The following is a 19535-nucleotide window of genomic DNA, read 5'->3' on the forward strand; positions in this document are numbered from 1 at the left end:
ATTTTTTTATTATTATTATTTTAATTTATGAATTTATTTATCTTTGGCTGCGTTGGGTCTTTGTTGCTGCACACAGGCCTTCTCTAGCTGTGTCTGGGAGGGGCTACTCTGTTGCGGTGAGCGGGCCCCTCACTGCAGTGACTTCTCCTGTTTCAGAGCACAGGTTCTAGGCACACAAGCTTCAGTAGCTGTGGCACATGGGCTCAGTAGTTGTCGCTCGCAGGCTCTAGAGCACAGGCTCAGCAGTTGTGGCGTACGGGCTTAGTTGCTCTGCGGCATGTGGGATCTTCCCGGACCAGGGCTCGAACCCAGGTCCCCTGCATTGGCAGGCGGCCTCTTAACCACTGTGCCACCAGGGAAGTCCCCATGTGATTTTATTTATAGTTACCTTCAAAAGATCTAATTCAGAACATTTTTATGACTGCAGCTCCTTCACTTCTGGGTTTGTATTAGAGAAATGATTCAATAGATGTGCCCAAGAAGTCTTTACCACTTGAAATCATTCATTTTGAGATACATTTTAAAGATAAGAAAATAATTTGAATGCAAAACTTCTCTAAAGGAGAAAAACAAATGTAAATTGGAACCATTTAAATTTAACTCCTGTCTCCCAGAGTCTATTCTCTCTATCTTTCTTTTAATAACAGAACTCTGCACCCACCTCACCACCAATGCCTTGCAATTTTTAGCTGGGCATGTAGTATTTCACTATGGTACCAGCACATGGTTGCCCCAATTACATTTCCCAGCCTCCCTTGCAGATGCTTGTGGTGACATAAAGTTCAGGCCAATGGGATGTGAGAAGAAATATGTCTGTGACTTGGGTGTCAGTGCCTTAGAAGCATGCGTGGAATTTCCTACTTCTTGCTGGCTGGACACAGCAATGAGTGAAGAAGCAGTCCTGGGTCCAGAGGCAGAAGCCAAATGTTGAGTGTGGCAGAGCTGACCAGTCATGAGGCAGAGCTTTGCCCACCCTGGATTGCCTGCCCATCTTTAGATAATTATGAGAGAGACCCTTCTGTTGTATTTAAATCATTCTAATTGGTCTTTTTGGCATAGCATCTTAGTAACTAATTAGTTACCACTTAGTAACTAACAGAAAAAAATTGTTGGCAACTAATGCTTTTTAGCTTAATTTTTCCCAACTTTCCAATTATGAAAAATTTCAAATATACAGAAAGTTTAAAGGATACTACAATGAACCTACTACCTAGTTCAAAACTTGTTAATATTTTCCATATTTGCTTTATATATATATAAATATGAACATATATATATATATATGTTCATGTGTGTTTTTTTGAACGTCAAAAAGCATCAATGCACTACATTCCTACATATTAGCCGAAGGTAATTTTTAGCTGGAGAAAATGGAGGGTCAGTAGGAGTTTCTGGATTTTTTCTTCAGTTTCTCCATAGAGTTAGTGTTTAATCATCTAGTATTGAAAGAAAAACATTCCTATGAAAACAAAAGCAACATTCCATGTGACCAGGTGCTGTGCCCAGCCCCCTACATGTTTTCTAACTGAATCCTCCTCCCAACCCTGTGGTAGGTACTAACATTGTCCATTTTACAGATGAGGACACGGAGGCTTGGACAGCCTGGCAGAAGCTGTTTGTACACACACACACACACACACACACGCGCACACACACACACGCACGCACACACACACACACACCCATCCCCTGGAATCCCTTTCATGGTTTGTTGTCTACCCCTAAGAACACCACTGGATGGAAACCCTACTCTGAGTCAGTGGAAACTAAATACTTTTAAATGACCTGTTGTTTCTTATAAATAATTATCAAAGGGAAATGGGCTGAAGAATTTAGCTGAAATAAAGATTTTTAGGTAATAGAAAAATCTGATGAGTTTTTTACTTGAGTCTTCAAAGAAACAGAAAAGTTAAGAAAGAAGATCTTGGAAGAAAAATTGAGAACATTTAATAGATGGAGGTAAAATCCTGGTCAGAGTCTCTTACCCTGCTTAGCGTAGCAATCACTTCCTTGAGTCTATCAAGAGCCCTCCCCCCAAAATAAAGAAAAAAATTTTTAAATAGATAAAAGGAAGAGCAAGATAAAAAGAACCTTGCTTTCGGGGCTTCCCTGGTGGCGCAGTGGTTGAGAGTCCGCCTGCCGATGTAGGGGATGCGGGTTCGTGCCCCGGTCTGGGAAGATCCCACATGCCGCAGAGCGGCTGGGCCCGTGAGCCACGGCCGCTGAGCCTGCGCGTCCGGAGCCTGTGCTCCGCAACGGGAGAGGCCACAACAGTGACAGGCCCCCGCCCCCAAAAAGAGAAAAAGAACCTTGCTTTATTTATACTACAGAGCCTCATGTAGAGGAAATGGAGGTTAACAATCTCATTATACTTCATAAAAATTCCATTATCCAAGGAGAGTTTTTACTGAAGGACAAAGGTATAAAAAATATAGCCTATGTGATTTATAAAGCATGCAATCTTTCATAACATTTTTATTTTATTTTTAAATTAAAAAAATAAAATTATAAAGCATACAATCTTTTAAATTTAAAAGTAAATATGTAAAAGTGTAAAGTTCTATGAATTTTAATACATGTGTATAAATTTGTGTACAAATCATAATCAGGACACAGAACAGTCCTATTATCCCGCTCAAAACCCCTCATGCTATCCCTTTATCACACCCTTCCCCAAACCCCAAATCCCTGGCAAGCCATGATCTGTTATCCACAGTACAGTTCTGTCTTTTTGAGGATGTCATATAAATAGAATAGCACAGGGACTTCCCTAGTGGTGCAGTGGTTGAGAGTCTGCCTGCCAATACAGGGGACATGGATTCGATCCCTGGTTTTGGAAGATCCCACATGCCTCGGAGCAACTAAGGCCATGTGCCACAACTACTGAGCCTGTTCTCCAGAGCCCGCGAGCCACAACTACTGAGCCCACACACCGCAACTACTGAAGTCCATGCGCTCTAGGGCCCAAGCACTGCAACTACTGAACCTGCGTGCTGCAACTACTGAAGCCCAAGCTCCTAGAGCCCGTGCTCTGCAACAAGAGAAACCACTGCAGTGAGAAGCCCATGCACCACAATGAAGAGTAGCCCCTGCTCGCCACACCTAGAGAAAGCCCGCATGCAGCAACAAAGACCCAATGCAGCCAAAAATAAATAAATTAAAAAAAAAAAAAAAAAAAAGAATAGTACAGTCTATAACCTTTTGAGACTGGCTTTTTTTTTGGCTGCGCCATGCAGCTTGCAGGATTTTAGCTCCCCAAACAGGGATTGAACCCAGGCCCCGTCAGTGAAAGTGCCAAGACCTAACCACTGGACCACCAGGGAACTCCCTGAGACTGGCTTCTTTTAATCAGCATGCTTTGTGAGGTTAATCCACGCCATTGTGCACATGAGAGTGCATTTGTTAGTGGTATTTCATTGTATGGAAGTACCACAGCCGTTTGTCCATACACCTGCTGAACACATTTGGATTTTTTCCAGTTTTTGGAGATTATGGATAGAACATATAAACATTTATGTGTAGCTTTTTGTGTGAACGAAAATTTTTATTTCTCTAGGGTCAATGCCCAAGAGTGGGATTGGTGGTCGTATGTAAGTGTATGTTTAACCCCATGAGAAGCTGCCAAACTCTTTTCCAGAGCGGGTGCACCATTTTGCATCCCCACCAGCAGCGTTTGATAGTTCTGATTGCTCCTCATCCTTGCTAGTTCTTAGTGTTGTCAATATTTTTTAATCTTAGTCATTCTAGTAGATGTATGGTAGTGCCTCATCATGGTTTTCATTCGCATTTCCCTTAATGACTAATGATTTAAATGTTTTTTTATGTGCTTATTTCTCATCTACATATCCTCATTGGTTAGATGTCCAAGACTTTTAACTATTTTTTACCTGCGTTGTTTATTTATTTTTTAACTTTTGAGAGTTCTTGATACCTTCTGGATACAAGTCCTTTGTCATATACGTGATTTGCAAAGTTTTTTTTTCCTCCCAGTCTGTGGCTTTTCTATTATTTTCTTAGTGTTATTCACAGAGCAAAAGTTTTAAATTTTGATAAGGTCTAATTTATCAATTTTTTAAAATGAATTATGCTTTTGGTGTCATGTCTAAGAACTCTTTGCTTAGCTCCAGTTCAGAAGATTTTCTCCTATTAATTTTTTTCTAAAATTTTTCAATCCTAAAACAAACTATCTTTCAATAGCTTAAAGAAAATTGAGGCAGTAATTAGGAGTATAAATATTTTGAATTGATATTTTCCGTATTTAAAAAAATTCTCAAGCTATCTAGAATATTGTATAAAAACATATTTGTGGACTATAAACAAATTCCAAACGTAAAGGTCTTTATAACTTCAGAAGAAAAAATTCCAACAATATGCTTTCTTCATCATGTGATTCTCAATTCCCTCTCCTATACAGAGGCATGAAATGGCTTTGCTTAACATAAAAGTACTGTTCTATGTTGAGTGCAACTGACTACAAAAAGTCTTACATATCTTGACATTAATCTCAGTAAAAGAGAGAACTCTTTTTTTCAAGGGTTAAACCCTAGATCAGTTTCTACCAGCCCGTGAAATTTATCATTTTACTGAAAACTCATTAACGATCCTAGGGCAATGTTTGTAATTGTCTCAAATTTCCACCAACTGGTTTTTAGAACGAAACACCTTTGGGCTCCCTGGTGGCACAGTGGTTAGGCATCTGTCTGCCAATGCAGGGGACACGGGTTTGATCCCTGGCCCAGGAAGATCCCACCTTCCGCGGAGCAACTAAGCCCGTGCGCCACAACTACTGAGCCTGCGCTCTAGAGCCCATGAGCCACAACTACTGAAACCTGCATGCCTAGAGCCTGTACTCCGCAACAAGAGAAGCCCCCACTCGCCACAAACAGAGAAAAGCCTGCGTGCCCAACGCAACCAAAAATAAAATAAAATAATTTATGTTTTTAAAAAAGAACTAGGGACTTCCCTGGTGGCGCAGTGGATAAGACTCCACGCTCCCAATGCAGGGGGCCCGGGTTCGATCCCTGGTCAGGGAACTGGATCCCGCATGCATGCCGCAACTAAGAGTTCAACTAAGGAGCAACTAAGCAGCCCACCTGCCGCATAAGAGCCGGTTCAGCCAAATAAATAAATAAATAAATCTTTAAATAAATAAATAATAAAAAAATAAAAAAGAACTAAACACCTTTGAAATAATTCTTTGAAAACCTTTATAAATGAAGCAATCCCCTTATCAGCCCCTCCCAAACAACAACTGATTTCAAGATACAAGCAAAGAATAGTGCCATTACAGACCTACAACTACATAAAAATTTTTTTCAAGACATGTTATAAATGTATAACTTTCACAAAATATATATGAGATAGCTAAATTAACTCTATGGCAATACTGATAGTCTACTACCTTCTCGAGATAAAATAACAAATTATTTCCACTAGAGAAAATTAAAAGAATTTACAAATTGGTTTCCTATTATAGCTGTTACATACTTCAGCTCCAGACTGAACCACCTACATGTTCTGCCTTGAAATAATCTCAATATCCTGAGATTTCCTGCTAGGAAAATTAAAGATTTATCAAAGGAAGAAATAGTAAATCCCTTTAGAAGTAGAATTCTAAGCTATAAAATATATTACTCCTGGGCTTCTCATTGATGAAAACTGACCATTTATGTACTTCCTTACTATTATATAAATGAGCCAGAAATTTTATATTACAATGGATATAAATATAAAGATTACCCAAAGAAAAGCTACCACTAGACTACTGAATGGTATTTAAAGTTAAACAAAAAAAGCTCAAATATTTTCAGGGAATCAGAGAACTGATATCTAACCCTAAGAACGGAGACCATGAAGCAGCTGAATTTGGGTCTTACATCTTCACAAACACCAATTCCAGGGCCCTCAGTTAGTCAAAATCCCATGAGGTTGTGAATTCTGTTGATCTTTCTCAAAAATGATGGCTGTTTGCAGAATATTTAAAAAAAAAAAAAAGAGAAAAGAAAAGGCTGTAGCATGGTGAGAAGTTGCTTTGGGGAAGGAGAAAGAAGAATGAAAACCTTTTCTGGCCATTCTTTACATAGATCCACCTTGCTTCTTCTTAACCGAATATTTCTTAATGAACTCATGAACTTGAGCCACTCTCACCGGGGTTGGGAGGCCCTGCTCACCTGTGGGCTCTAATTCAGTCTTTCTAAAATCTGTGTACTTGATCACTCTGCTCTCCTCCCATGGGAGGAATATCCTATCCACCTTTCCACCTCTCTACCTGCTTACCTATGGAACCAGCTAGAGTCTTTCCAAAATTAATGTGAGACAACATAGCATGGCTGCATTACATACACTGTCAGTCTAGCTTTGCTAGTTTAGAAAACTTGAAAGTTTTCTAAAACAATATTTTCTTGATATACAGAAAAAGAATCACTTCAAATAATTTTCTGGTCTATTTGCAAACTTCCTGTTTTGAAGGTTATGCTTTAATTAATTAATGCACAGATTGCTTCATTCAATGATACTATTCTAGGTGTGAATCTGGTAGGGGTCTATTAAGGATAAGGTGACTTGAGGCTCAGTATAGCCCTTCAGCAAAGGCCTGAAAAATTATGACCTTGAGGAGACAATATAAAAGTGCTGTCAGAAGTCAAGATAGACAAGATCACACAGATATCACGCACATTCACTTATAAGGCTTATAACTGTGGAGAGGAAAAAACTTTTCCTCTATCATCTTATGTTCAGTCTCTCAGACCAGCAAATTAAACTAAAAAAAAAGATTAATAGGAGAAAAGGTTTGTTTTGGATGCACATGGGGGCTGCACAGAGAAGTGAAAACCCAAACAGGCAGTTAGACCGGGAGATTATATATCATTTTACAAGGGGTGATAAATTGTGGTGAAGTGACTAGACAAAGGAAAAGGGGTTTGGGCTTCTAGGGACAGTAGATTGTGGGAAGGCAAGTATTTGGGGAAACTAAGGGAAAAGAAGGCTTTAGTAAGGTGATTGTGGGGACTACAGTCTGTGTTGTTTCCAGTGATAAGAGTCATTTCTGGTACAGGAGAGGGGGGCAACTTTACAAATGGAAATTTCTGTCACCTTTTAAAAGGGAAATTTATGCTCTGCTTTTGTCAGAAAGGGAGAGGGTAGAGAGGTCCTCCTGTGTCTGCTGTTTTTTAATTGTCTTTAGCTCAAAATAGTAACCCTTATGCCCAAGTGGCATATTTTAGAGTAATATTCTGATCCCCTTCAGAACTGTCTCACATTCCTGTTTGCTGGTACATTTCCCTTGTTATATGCTGGTTCAGAAGACTGTTTCCTTATCAACTCCACACTTCCTCATCTGTTCACCATTTAGAATTACAAAGAGAGTTTAAGGTTTAAATGCTTCAGTGTAACATTTAGTTCATAAAGCATCAATTTTACTCACTTCCGGTGTTTGAGTGGCTGAATTCCACATAACTGGTCTCTGAAGGAACACAACCTGCTTTGTAGCCAAATTCCCTTCACTGCAAATTAAAACAATAGCATTAGTATTTGTAAATTAGTAATTCTCTCTATATTTCACACTTGGCTAGAATGTTCCCCATGTGTCCTTTGTAGAATAATCTTCTGATCCAACAATAACTAGGAAATACGATTCTATATAAGTTGCAGCAGATAAAACAGGGGAAAAAAATCCCTAAAAACTAAATATGGTCGTTACAAAAGAAATTTTTTTTTTTTTTTTTTTTTTTTTTTTTCCAGCACGCGGGCCTCTCACTGTTGTGGCCTCTCCCGTTGCGGAGCACAGGCTCCGGACGCGCAGGCTCAGCGTCCCCTGCATCGGCAGGCGGACTCCCAACCACTGCGCCACCAGGGAAGCCCCACAAAAGAAAATTTTAACGTTTAAAACTTGTCATCTCACTGTGCTAACATACTTAGTTTCATCTCTTTGTGTCACCTCCTACTCTTTTATCAACATGTGTATTTCTGCATGTCTATAACTTCTGCGTATTTGCATTCTGTATTCTATGCTTATCCTTTTTCTTGTTTGTACAGTAGGATGATATTCTTAATAGCTGCATGATATCCCAAAGAATTAAGATACCAAAATGTACTAAGCCTTTCCTTTATTATTGTAAAATTAGGCTGTTTCCAGTTTTCTGCTAATTATAAATAATGCTGTTATAAAAATATGTACAGTCTTCCTTATTCTTTATGACTTATTTCCTTGAGATAAATTCTCAGGAGTGGGATTATTAGGCCAAAAGGGTATGATTTAAGCTCCCTGGTATGCACTGTCAAATTTGTCTCATAAAAAGAAGAGACCAGTGTGGGCTGCCACGTGTGAGAAATTTTATATACACTTTCCATTGAGGGACTTCAGCCACAGCTATTTTCATTTTCAGATGCTTCTTTGTAGTCAGCTACTCAATATTCTCCTTATTTAACTACCATCATGGCAAATTACCCCTTGCCAAAGACTACTTGGGGTTTGGATTTCTCTGAAATGCTTTTCACAGAGTCTCCATGGATTTATGGGGAGGAGTGTCTGTAGTTAATGTTGCTCAGTTACGACTTTTATTATGCAAAAAACCCAAACAAAACCTCACTATTAGCTGCATTTTATGCTGAGCTCCTTTTCTGGAAAACAAATGCAACATTGAAACTCTGGCCTTAGTGGTCAACCCCACACCATTTGAAAACCCCAAACTTACTGATACTATTGAATTTTGAGAAACTGCAAATCTTCCCACAAAGTGGTAATGAGAGACTGCTACTTTTTTATCTTTATTTTTAAAAGACTGCGTCTAGTCTAATCTTATTTTAGTTTGACTCACTCTCTGATTAGAAGAAAAGACTTGTTATGAAATATATCCTAACTTTTGGGAACAACTTGAATCATCAGGAGACATCAGTTATGACACAGGTAGGGACTAGCGGTGTATAGAACAGGCTGGTTTATTTGGGAGGCTGGGAGGATACTCGAAAGGCCAGTGGCTTTGGAACCAGATGAGCCCTGGGTTCAAGTCTCAACTCTACTGTAAAACAAAGAATGTTGCCCACCACCCAGTTCTACAAGAATCAAGTCATTAGCCACTGCAGCCACTAACCTACAATTCACCGTGAAAGGAATTCCGGTGAAGGCACTCGGTGCTCTGGAAAAACAAGCCCTTACATAGCTAGAAATATTTCAGGAGAAATTTTTTTATGAACCTGGATTCTTACATCTTCCCATACTTAGAAAAGATCTAACGTCATTAACTGAGATACCTGTTCCTCATGACTAACCTTCTACCTGATGTGTGTCTGATTGCACGTGACCCTTCTCCAAAACAACAAATATATACTGACCTGCCCGCCTCACCTCTTGGGAGCAGTTCCTCAGAGCTCTTTGAGAGACTGTATCCTGGGCTAGAGTCCTTAGTAAGTCCACAAATAAAACTGAAACTCACAGCTCTCATTTCATGTTGGGTTTTTTTTTGCCAGTTGACACTACAATAGCCGACGATACCACCTCATAGCTGGTGACTTTGGCAAAGTTTCAAAATTCTCTTACATTTCCTATCAGGGCCTTTGTGATGGTTAAATAAGTCAGTGTGTATGAAGAGCCTCTACCGTGCCTGTCACTGGAAGGAGCACAGCAAATGGGATTTCCCTCCAGGTCCTCCATTCGTTTAATGAAATGTGGGGTGGGTTAAGTGGGAGGAAAATATCTCAGAATTAAGAATATCTTCCAGAGAAAATAGTCAAGGGAAAGGGGACACAAGAATAGAGAAGACAAAAGGCTTCCTAGGTCTTTTTACCTCTGCGAAGCTCATTGACACTCAGTATGAATCTTTTAAGATTTAGCTCTTCCTTCTCCTCCTCACAAAACGTATTACTCAGGCACATCAGCCTATAACAACTCTAGCTTACAGAATTTTATGTTAATTAAAAAAATTAAAATGTCCCATGTTATGCCCAAATTTAAAAACAATTCACTCCTTGCCTCCCCCCATTGCTTCAGTGAACGGAGAGATTTCTTAAACAATACACCAAAAAGGGTAAAAATTGATATATTTGCATATTTTAAAATTAAAAACTTCTGCTAATCGAAAGACATCATAAAGAGTAAAAAGACAAGCCACAGAATCAGAGATCATTGCAACACACGTAGCAAATAAATTAAGTCTCATCCAACATCTATTTAAAAACTCCTATAAGTACAATTTTAAATGTGGGCAAAAGACTTAAACAGGTACTTGACAAAAGAAAAATCTCAGTGGTCAATAGACATATGAAAATGCGCTCAATTTTAGTAGCAATTTGGTAAATACAAACTGAAACCACCCTGAGATCATACTATCTATACAGTTACCAGAATGACAAAATTTAAAAGCATGACCAATTTTTTGTTGGAGCAATGGGAACTTTCACATCCTGCTGGCGGGAGAGTAAGCTGCAATATTCAACTTGGAAAGAGTCTGGCATTTATATCTAATAAAGTTAAAGAAGTGCCCTGTGAGCCAGCAATTCCACTTCCTGGTCTACACCCTGGAGAAACTCATACCTACACACGACATGGATAAATCTTACAATGCTTTTCTTTTTAATTGAATTTTTAAAATTTTATTATTTTATTTATGGAAGTATAGTTGATTATATGACAATATTATGTTAGTTTCAGGTGTACAACATAGCAATTCAATATTTTTATAGGTTGTACTCCATTTAAAGTTACTACAAAACAGTGGCTGTATTTCCCTGTGCTGCACAATATATCCTTGTTGCTTATTTATTTTATACATAGTTGTTTGTAATCTTACAATGTTAAGTGAAAGAGGCAACATGTGGAAGAATATATATAATTCCATTTTTAAAAATTCAAAACAGGCAAAACTAAATCGTACTGTTTAGGGATTCAAAGGTGAGTGGTAAGACTATTAGGCAAGATAAGGAAGTGATTATCTTAAACGTTGGGGTAATATTGCCTCTGCGTGAAGGGAGTGGGTGTGATAGGGAAACACATGGGGTACTTCTAGGGTGCCAGCAATGTTCTCTGTCTTGCCCGGTGGTAATTACACAAGGGTTTGTAGAATTATAATTATGCACATTTGTGTTTTATGCACTTTCTATATGCATTTTATTAACAAAATTGTTTTAAGAGTATATGTAATGCTGATATGTAGGAGAATGGTTGTGGATTTATACATGATAAAAATTCTCCCTCCCCTTTTACATTTATTGTTTTGGTAAAATCTGTATTGAATTCTACTTTTTTTTAAATTGAGGTATAGTTGATGTACAATATTATGTAAGTTTCAGGTGTACAACATAGTGATTCACAATTTTTAAAGGCTATACTCCATTTATAGTTATTATAAAATAACTTGGCTATATTCCTTGTGCTGTACAATATGTCCTTGCAACTTATTTATTTTATACATCGTAGTTGTACCTCTTAATCCCCTACCTCTATCTTGCCCCTCCCCCTCCCCTTCCCCCTCGCCGTCCCCTCTTCCTACTGGTATCCACTAGTTCTCTGTATCTGTGTGAGTCTGTTTCTTTTTTGTGAGACCTATGAGTTTTAAATTAGGAGAGGTCTTTAAGAATTCATTCACCTGTACCTACTTTTCCTTGAATATATCCTGCACTTTGCTGACTCTGCTATGTGCTTATGGTTGCCAGAACGAGGAGATACTTTGTGGTATTCATACTTCCACTTTACATCTTCTGTGCTCATAGCAGACATCATTAACTGATCACGTTCTTTTCTGCTGATCCTGGTTTTAGAATCCTTGTTTTTATGGTGTTTAGGCAGCCACTACCCACAGGCCAGTGCTGCTGGTCTATTTATTGTTTGACACCTATTTATTGTTCCTGGTTAGCCCTATCTGCCACCAGAAATATTCGCTCTAGAACTACTTTTGGAAGCTCTATTCTTTCTTAACGGTGCCTGCACCTCAGACTTCTCAGCCCCCACAGACCTCCTCTCCTCTTTCACTAATGTCCTCTACCATATTCACCTGCCTTACACTCAACTTTTTTCATTATTGCTTCCCCAAGGAAACTTTTTATACATTTTCTCCCGAATTCCTTCCCCTTGCCCCATTAAATTTTAATAACAAAGATATGCCATGTATCTGTCTATGTACTGTGACCTTTTGGAGAGCCACAAACCTTTGTAATATCTAAGATTTTTTCACCTCCCCCATAACCAGTTTTCACCCTCTTGTGGTAATGTCACCTCTATTGAGAATATATGCTCTAGACCACTGTTCCACATTCGTTATTTGTGACTGTATTGTCTCTCCAAGTAGATTATGAGTTCCTGGAAGCCAGGGTCTGCCCCTGGAGCAGGTAAAATATTGCCTTATACATACCAGGCACTCAATAAATATTTGAGTTGAACTGAAAGAACTTTGTTTAAAATAAAATGCAAGAATGTGAATCGGTTTGAATACGAACTGATCTGGTTTCAAATGAGTGGCTTATTTGCAAGTGCTTAGTCACTTGTGAAATAAAAATCTTGTAAACAGATTCCTTTATGGCTTCAAAATCCATTAGACTAGAGAAAACAAAATTGTTAGGTTAATTTGTATTTTCTGATTAGTTTTGCATCATCTTATACATTAATTAATTGCCATGGTTTAAAACTGAGTTCCCTTACTGAGTTTATGATTAATTTCTCTACACAAAACTTCATTCGTTTTCTTGTCCCAACCCTGTTCCCCTCAGGATTGAGGCATATCAAGGAAAGGGGCAGGGGGGCTTCCCTGGTGGCACAGTGGTTAAGAATCCTCCTGCCAATGCAGGGGACACAGCTTCGAGCCCTGGTCCGGGAAGATCCCACATGCCACAGAGCAACTAAGCCTGTGCGCCACAACTACTGAGCCTGTGCTCTAGAGCCCGTGAGCCACAACTACTGAAGCCCACGTGCCGCAACTACTGAAGCCCACGCACCTAGAGCCCGTGCTCTGCAACAAGAGAAGCCACCGCAATGAGAAGCCCGTGCACCACAACAAAGAGTAGCCCCCGCTTGCCCCAACTAGGGAAAGTCCATGCCCAGCAATGAAGACCCAACACAGCCAAAAAACAAACAAACAAATAAATAAATAAAATCTGTAAAAAAAAAAGAAAAGAGGGGGTGAAACCAAGCAGGACCCCGTGGGGCCTTTTAGGTACAAAAGCCCCTCTGTGTCCCCTGTTTCTTGTTTGTAGAACAAAAGGCTTTAGTTTTCTAGGTCTTTCTGAGTTCTAGAGATCAGACACAAGCAGTTAAAGATTAGGACAAGAGGCACAGGACTCTTAGTTTTTCCAGAAGGGATATCTGATGCATATCTTTAAGTTGTTCTGTAGAAATTAAGACCCCCTCACCCAGGTGGAGGATGGTGGCCACATGCTGACCACAAGCAGGGAGACCCCAAACTGGTTGGAACCAGAAGGTTGAGATTCCCAAAACATCGCCCTGTTACCTCACCACCAACCAATCAGAATGTCCACGAGCTGATCATGCACCCTACAACCCTCTCTCCTAACACTGTCTTTAAAACCCTTGCCTGTGGGCTTCCCTGGTGGCGCAGTTGTTGAGAGTCTGCCTGCCGATGCAGAGGACGCGGGTTCGTGCCCCGGTCCGGGAAGATCCCACATGCCGCAGAGCGGCTGGGCCCGTGAGCCATGGCCGCTGAGCCTGCGCGTCCAGAGCCTGTTCTCCGCAACGGGAGAGGCCACAACAGTGAGAGGCCCGGGTACCGCAAAAACAAAACAAAACAAAACCCTTGCCTGAAAGCCATCGGGGAGTTCGGGTCTTTGGAGCATGTTCTCCTTGCTTAGCACCCTGCAAATAAACTCTTACTTTGCTGCAAACATCTGCTGTTAGCTTGGCTTTCTGCACCATGGGCACATGAGCCCTTGGCTCGGTAACACAACTCAGAAATAAATGAGTAAAATCCTGCTTTTAAAATATGAAGTAGGACTTCCCTGGTGGTGCAGTGGTTAGGAGTCTGACTGCCACTGCAGGGGACATGGGTTCGAGCCCTGGTCCGGGAAGATCCCACATGCTGCGGAGCAACTAAGCCAGTGTGCCACCAACTACTGAGCCTGTGCTCTGGAGCCCGTGAGCCACAACTACTGAAGCTGATGCGCCTAGAGCCCGTGCTCCGCAACAAGAGAGGCCGTGATAGTGAGAAGCCCGCGCACCGCAACGAAGAGTAGCCCCCGCTCGCTGCAACTAGAGAAAGCCCACAAGTAGCAACGAAGACCCAATGCAGCCAAAAATTAAAAATAAATAAATTTATTTTAAAAATATGAAATAAACTTTACTTTTTAAAAGTAGAATTATAAAATTAAATTTTAGCTTGCACCTTTGTAAGCTAGTCCTTAGTCACGAAGTTCCTTTGCCTTATGACCTTCATTTGTTTCTCAGGTATCAGTGCACATGTTAAAGACAAAAAAAGGCACTTCCACAATTTAGCTCCTCCCAACCCCTCCTCCTGACAAAATGTTAGAAATTTAAGTTCAGATAAAGAAGTGTGGTAACTAGAAGTATATGTAATAGACAAATTGACTATTTCTAAAAAAAAGTGGGCCTTATAAAAATGCTGCTCACTGCAAGATTGCTACAAGCTTAACTCACAATGGAATTACATAATACTGTGTCCACAGAAGTTAAATCAGAAAGGGAAGAGACTGTCATGAAAATGGACCAAACGTGAAACCCTCGACTCTCCCTCTACTGTATATAAATAAACAATTCCTGCCTTGGCTGCCACTTGGGACTTAGAGGAACTTATTTGTGCACTTAAGTGTCTCAAATAACTGCAAAGACTTCTAGTGCTTCTGAGCTGTGGTGACCACAGAGCTGTGGAGCCTTTTCCCTCAGGGGCTGCAGAAAATGGAAGAGGGGGCGGGGCGCCTGACACCACAGTGAGCAGAGGATTTTCTCTTTTTGTTGTTCACATCTTGTCCTTTATGACTAGAATTTTTTTTTTTTTTGGCTGTGTTGGGTCTTCATTTCTGTGCGAGGGCTTTCTCTAGTTGCGGCGAGCAGGGGCCACTCTTCATCGCGGTGCGCGGGCCTCTCACTATCACGGCCTCTTTTGTTGTGGAGCACAGGCTCCAGACGCACAGGCTCAGTAGTTGTGTCTCACGGGCCCAGTTGCTCTGCGGCATGTGGGATCCTCCCAGACCAGGGCTCGAACCCGTGTCCCCTGCATTGGCAGGCAGATTCTCAACCACTGCGCCATCAGGGAAGCCCTATGACTAGGCTATTTAATATTCTCTGTACAGTGTAACTTGATTTATTGTACCAAAAGCCCCCGCCTTTAAATTCTGTCTTCTGAGATATAAATGAGCGTGTACACTTTTCTTCTATCTTGTGTTCTAAAATGCTTTCTCTTTCAATGTTAGGTTATAATTCCATATTTCTGCACGTGCATCAGAATCACCTTGTATTCTTGTTAAAATGCACATTCCCCATTCCCTGCCCACCCCAGATTATTACTGGGGAGAGGGGAGCTGATCTGAGGTGACCAAACAGAGGGAACTTTGGCTTCTCCTTCCATTTTCTTCTGGAGATTATTTTAAGGTCAGCAATATTAGCTGCTTGTTCAGCTAATTTGATCCTCTACCAGATTTGCCCTGAAGAATTTAATGTAAATTTTCACCTTGATTTTTTTGAAAAGGATTGGGCCTATTTGTATAGTTAATTATATAGTGATAAGGATTAAAAAGGGATTCTGGCAAGTTTTCAGGGCTGATAACAATAACCCTTGAATAAGGTAGTGGTATCAGATTACCACATCTTGATGTTTCCATGGTAACACAGCTTTAAACCTCAGTGGTATGGTCTTGCCTAAGGTAATGGAGCCAACAACCTTAACCTAAAGGACACTCTGGGAAAACAACTTTCTGCAATCTGATAACAGGATGTATTTGTTTGTTTTTATTGAAGTCTAGTTGCTTTATAATACTGTGTTAGTTTCAGGTGTACAGACAGTGATTTAGTGTTTTTGTGGATTACATTCCATTATAGGTTATTACAAAATAATGAGTATGTGAGCAGATAGGGTGGTTGGGGGGGGTCCCCAGAAAAAGAGAACCAGGCACAACTTTCTTGACATAAGAGAGGCCATTTTGTGATCTAAGCCTGGCCGCTATGCTTGCCCTTGAACAGGTCTCAGCAAATAATGACCTTAAGGGAAAAAAGGAATGCAGGAACAAATGAAAAGCATTCATGAAACAAGAATTCAGCAACAAAACAGTCCTAGGTCCTCCTCAAGGGATGTCCATAACAATCTTATACAGATCTTTGAGTTCTGCAGGAACTAAGGCCCCACCCAGGTGGAGTATGGTAACTACAGGCTATGACCTCAGCCTGGTCAGAACCTAAGGAATGATGACATTGACCTTTTCTGACTCTTGTGACGTCAATCAACTAAAGTTTAGGCTCTGGTTAACCTTCCCCCCCAATTCTATGCAGAATTCTCCTCTGCTCCAGCCCCTTCATGAACACACACGTACCCTTAGCTTGAAACTCCCCTAGTTTTGCTGTTCGGGGGAACACTGCTTTGGGAAAGATCCCCCATGTTCTCCTTACTTGCTGCAAGTAATAAATCCTTCCTTCTCCTGATCTTGGCTTGGTTGTATATTTTGTCTTGACACCTACCAGGAGGCGAACCCAGTTTTCGGGTAACAGGTATAATTCCCTGTGCTGTACAGTATATCCCTGTTGCTTATCTATTTTAAATGTAACAGTTTGTATCTGTTAATCCCATAAGCCTAATTTGTTCCTCCCTCTTTCCCTCTTCCCTTTGATAACCACAAGTTTGTTTTCTATATCTAACAGGATATATTTGCGTAAGGAAAGAAATGAGAAGAAAATACATTACGTAGAGACCATTCAAGTTTTGGCTTAGGTGATAGAAGAGTAGAAAAAATTGAAATGACTTAAGACATTATGGTTTTATATGAGTCAAAAATATTTAAGGAAGAAAGTTTTCACTGGCAGTAGTTCTAAGTTATGTTTTAAGACATGTGGGCCCAAAAAGAAAGATGATAACATTAGTTTCTCTGGGTATGAGCATAACGTGTAAGCATGTATCTTTATAGCGTCATTATTTATTTCTGTCCCTTTTATTGGCTTGTAATACTCAGTGATGATTTTGTATACAGTGAACTACAGTATTGACATTTTCTGAAATATCCTGATTTAGGACAGGCCAAGCCATCATGCTTTTACAATTGGCTTCAACTTCTTAGGGATTCTGGTTCTGTGAAAGGATTAAATCCTGTCTAATAGCTCTAATTTATTAGCCTAGTATGCACAGGCCCTGCATTGTCTTGCTTAATCATCAACATAATCCAGTGAAGTTGATATTGTATCATTTTCCAGATGAGGAAATTGAGACTCAAAGAGGTCCCCAAAATCATATGGCTGGTAAATGGTGAAGGTGTAATTCAAATGAGATCTGCTTAGCTCAAAGCCTGGACCATTCTTCTAGTTTCAGAAACTAAAAACTTTCAGGCAATATCCCCCACCTGGACCAAGATGAACTGCATGTAATTTTTTTTTTTTGTGGTACGTGGGCCTCTCACTCTTGTGGCCTCTCCCATTGCGGAGCACAGGCTCCGGACGCGCAGGCTCAGCGGCCATGGCTCACAGGCCCAGCCGCTCCGCGGCATGTGGGATCTTCCCGGACCGGGGCACGAACCCGTGTCCCCTGCATCAGCAGGTGGACTCTCAACCACTGGGCCACCAGGGAAGCCCACACGTAATATTTTTATTTACATTTAAAGATGACCTGGCTCATGAAAGAATGCTGGTTGTGGTCCATGAACTCACAGAAATGATAAACCATCTTTGAGGAAGGAATCAGTCCATCTGAAGAGTGTATTAAAGGGAAAAATAAGACAAATAAAGACATGGAGCTGCAGCAAGGGAACAAAATGGATGAAGAGGAAAAAGAGAAGAAAACCATGTCTCAAACCCCAAATTCCGCAGGACAGGACTATGGTGCAAAAAAGGGTTTACCAGAAGTTGCCCTCGGTGTTCCTTTTTACCTGATATCATCTGCACGAAAAAGTTGTGGTGGAAAGTATTGTGGTACCTGCCCTATAGCCCTGCATCCTTGAGGGGTCCCCTGGCAGGACTCTTGCAGTTTACCAGAAAAATGTTCCATAGTTCACAGTATCAGGGACAGTTCTTCTGGATGCTGGCTCTTAAGAATTCACAACCTTCTAGATTAGAAAAGAGTCTGGAAAAATATGTATCAGCCTTTTATCATTGGTTATTTTATAGTTATTATATATAGTGGTATTAAATGTTGAGAAATGTTTACTTCCCATGTTAAAAAAAAAAAAAAGATGACCTGGCTGAAGGTGATTCCTATCCTGTGTGCACTGGAGCAGCTAAGACCAGCATGTGACTGTCATAGGGTCAGCATATTTGGACAAGAATAAAAAGGCCCTGCCTTGTGTGGAGGCTTGTGCCAGACACTGGTGGGTGGGGCTGGGTGATGAGGCTGCTAGCTGCAGGGCCTTGGAGGGTCCTGGTAGCCCCTTTGCTAATTTTTTTTTTCTTTTTTGGCTGTGCCCCGCACGGCTTTTGGGACCCAAGTTCCCTGACCAAGGATTGAACCTGGGCCACCACAGTGAAAGCGCTGAGTCCTAACCACTGGACGGCCAGGGAATTCCTGCCCCTTTGCTATTTTAATTGCACGTAAGATGAGCCTTCACAAGGAGGGCCTGAAAGGTCCAGTCTGCCTCCACGGTGTCTTGGTGGATACCAGGGGTACTGAAGAAGCTGGGAATGGTGGTGAGGCAGTGGTGCTACCTCTGCTCCAAGGATAACATACAGCCACTCCTCACTCCAGTGAGCCGCCTAATCACTTGGTCCAGCCTGTGACCTTACGCAGTTTGACACGCAGGACAAGGTGGTCAAGCCAAGCATGGCTCCAGGCTCCACCACCCTTCCCCATCACAGTATACTTGAGACCTCTTCCTTCCCACCTTTGGTCTCAGTCTTGTTCTCATTCCCAAACCAAGCAGGAGATGCTCAAGGAGTGCCAGACCGTGTTCTATGGCTCAGCATCCAGCCTATTAGTCTTGCCATCTAATCTAGTGCCTAGTGAGTCATTCACGTCACTTTAGGAAATATTTAGACTCATGGGAACAGAAGCCCTGAGTGAATAGGAGGGAGGAATGAAAAATATATTTTTCATTGGGGAAAAAGGAACATGAAAGGTTCAGAACTCAGAGCACTTTTAGAAACGGTTAACTGTAATGGGCCAATGAAACCCTAAATGTACACCTAGGAGAACCACCGAAAAGAGGTGAGGAGGCCAAATACACAAGTTATTCGGAGGGAGGGTAGGGAGTGGGATAGACCAGTGGCTTGGCAGATGGAAGATGAGGGGTGGCAGCGAAGTGGGATTTCTTTCTCTCTCTCCTGCAAAGATCCTCAAATGTTGATGAGCTTCTGAAGCTTGTGAAAATGGAGATTCATGGACCCTACACTCAAAGCTTCTGACTGTCCCACTGGGATGAGCCTCTGGCATGGGTGTGTTCCTAGGTACTTC

General features: G+C 41.0%; 1 protein-coding gene across 2 annotated transcripts in view; it reads right to left on the reverse strand.

The window, feature by feature from the left end:
• RFTN2 (raftlin family member 2) overlaps positions 1 to 19535 on the reverse strand; it is a 61033-nt gene that overhangs the window by 6746 nt on the left and 34752 nt on the right. For both annotated transcript variants that reach the window (XM_079924648.1, XM_079924649.1), the window contains exon 8: positions 7424 to 7502. In XM_079924648.1, the coding sequence (XP_079780774.1) occupies positions 7424 to 7502 (79 nt within the window). The remainder of the gene's footprint in view (positions 1 to 7423; positions 7503 to 19535) is intronic.

Source organism: Stenella coeruleoalba (genome assembly GCF_951394435.1).
Source record: "Stenella coeruleoalba genome assembly, chromosome: 6".
NCBI lineage: Eukaryota > Metazoa > Chordata > Mammalia > Artiodactyla > Delphinidae > Stenella > Stenella coeruleoalba.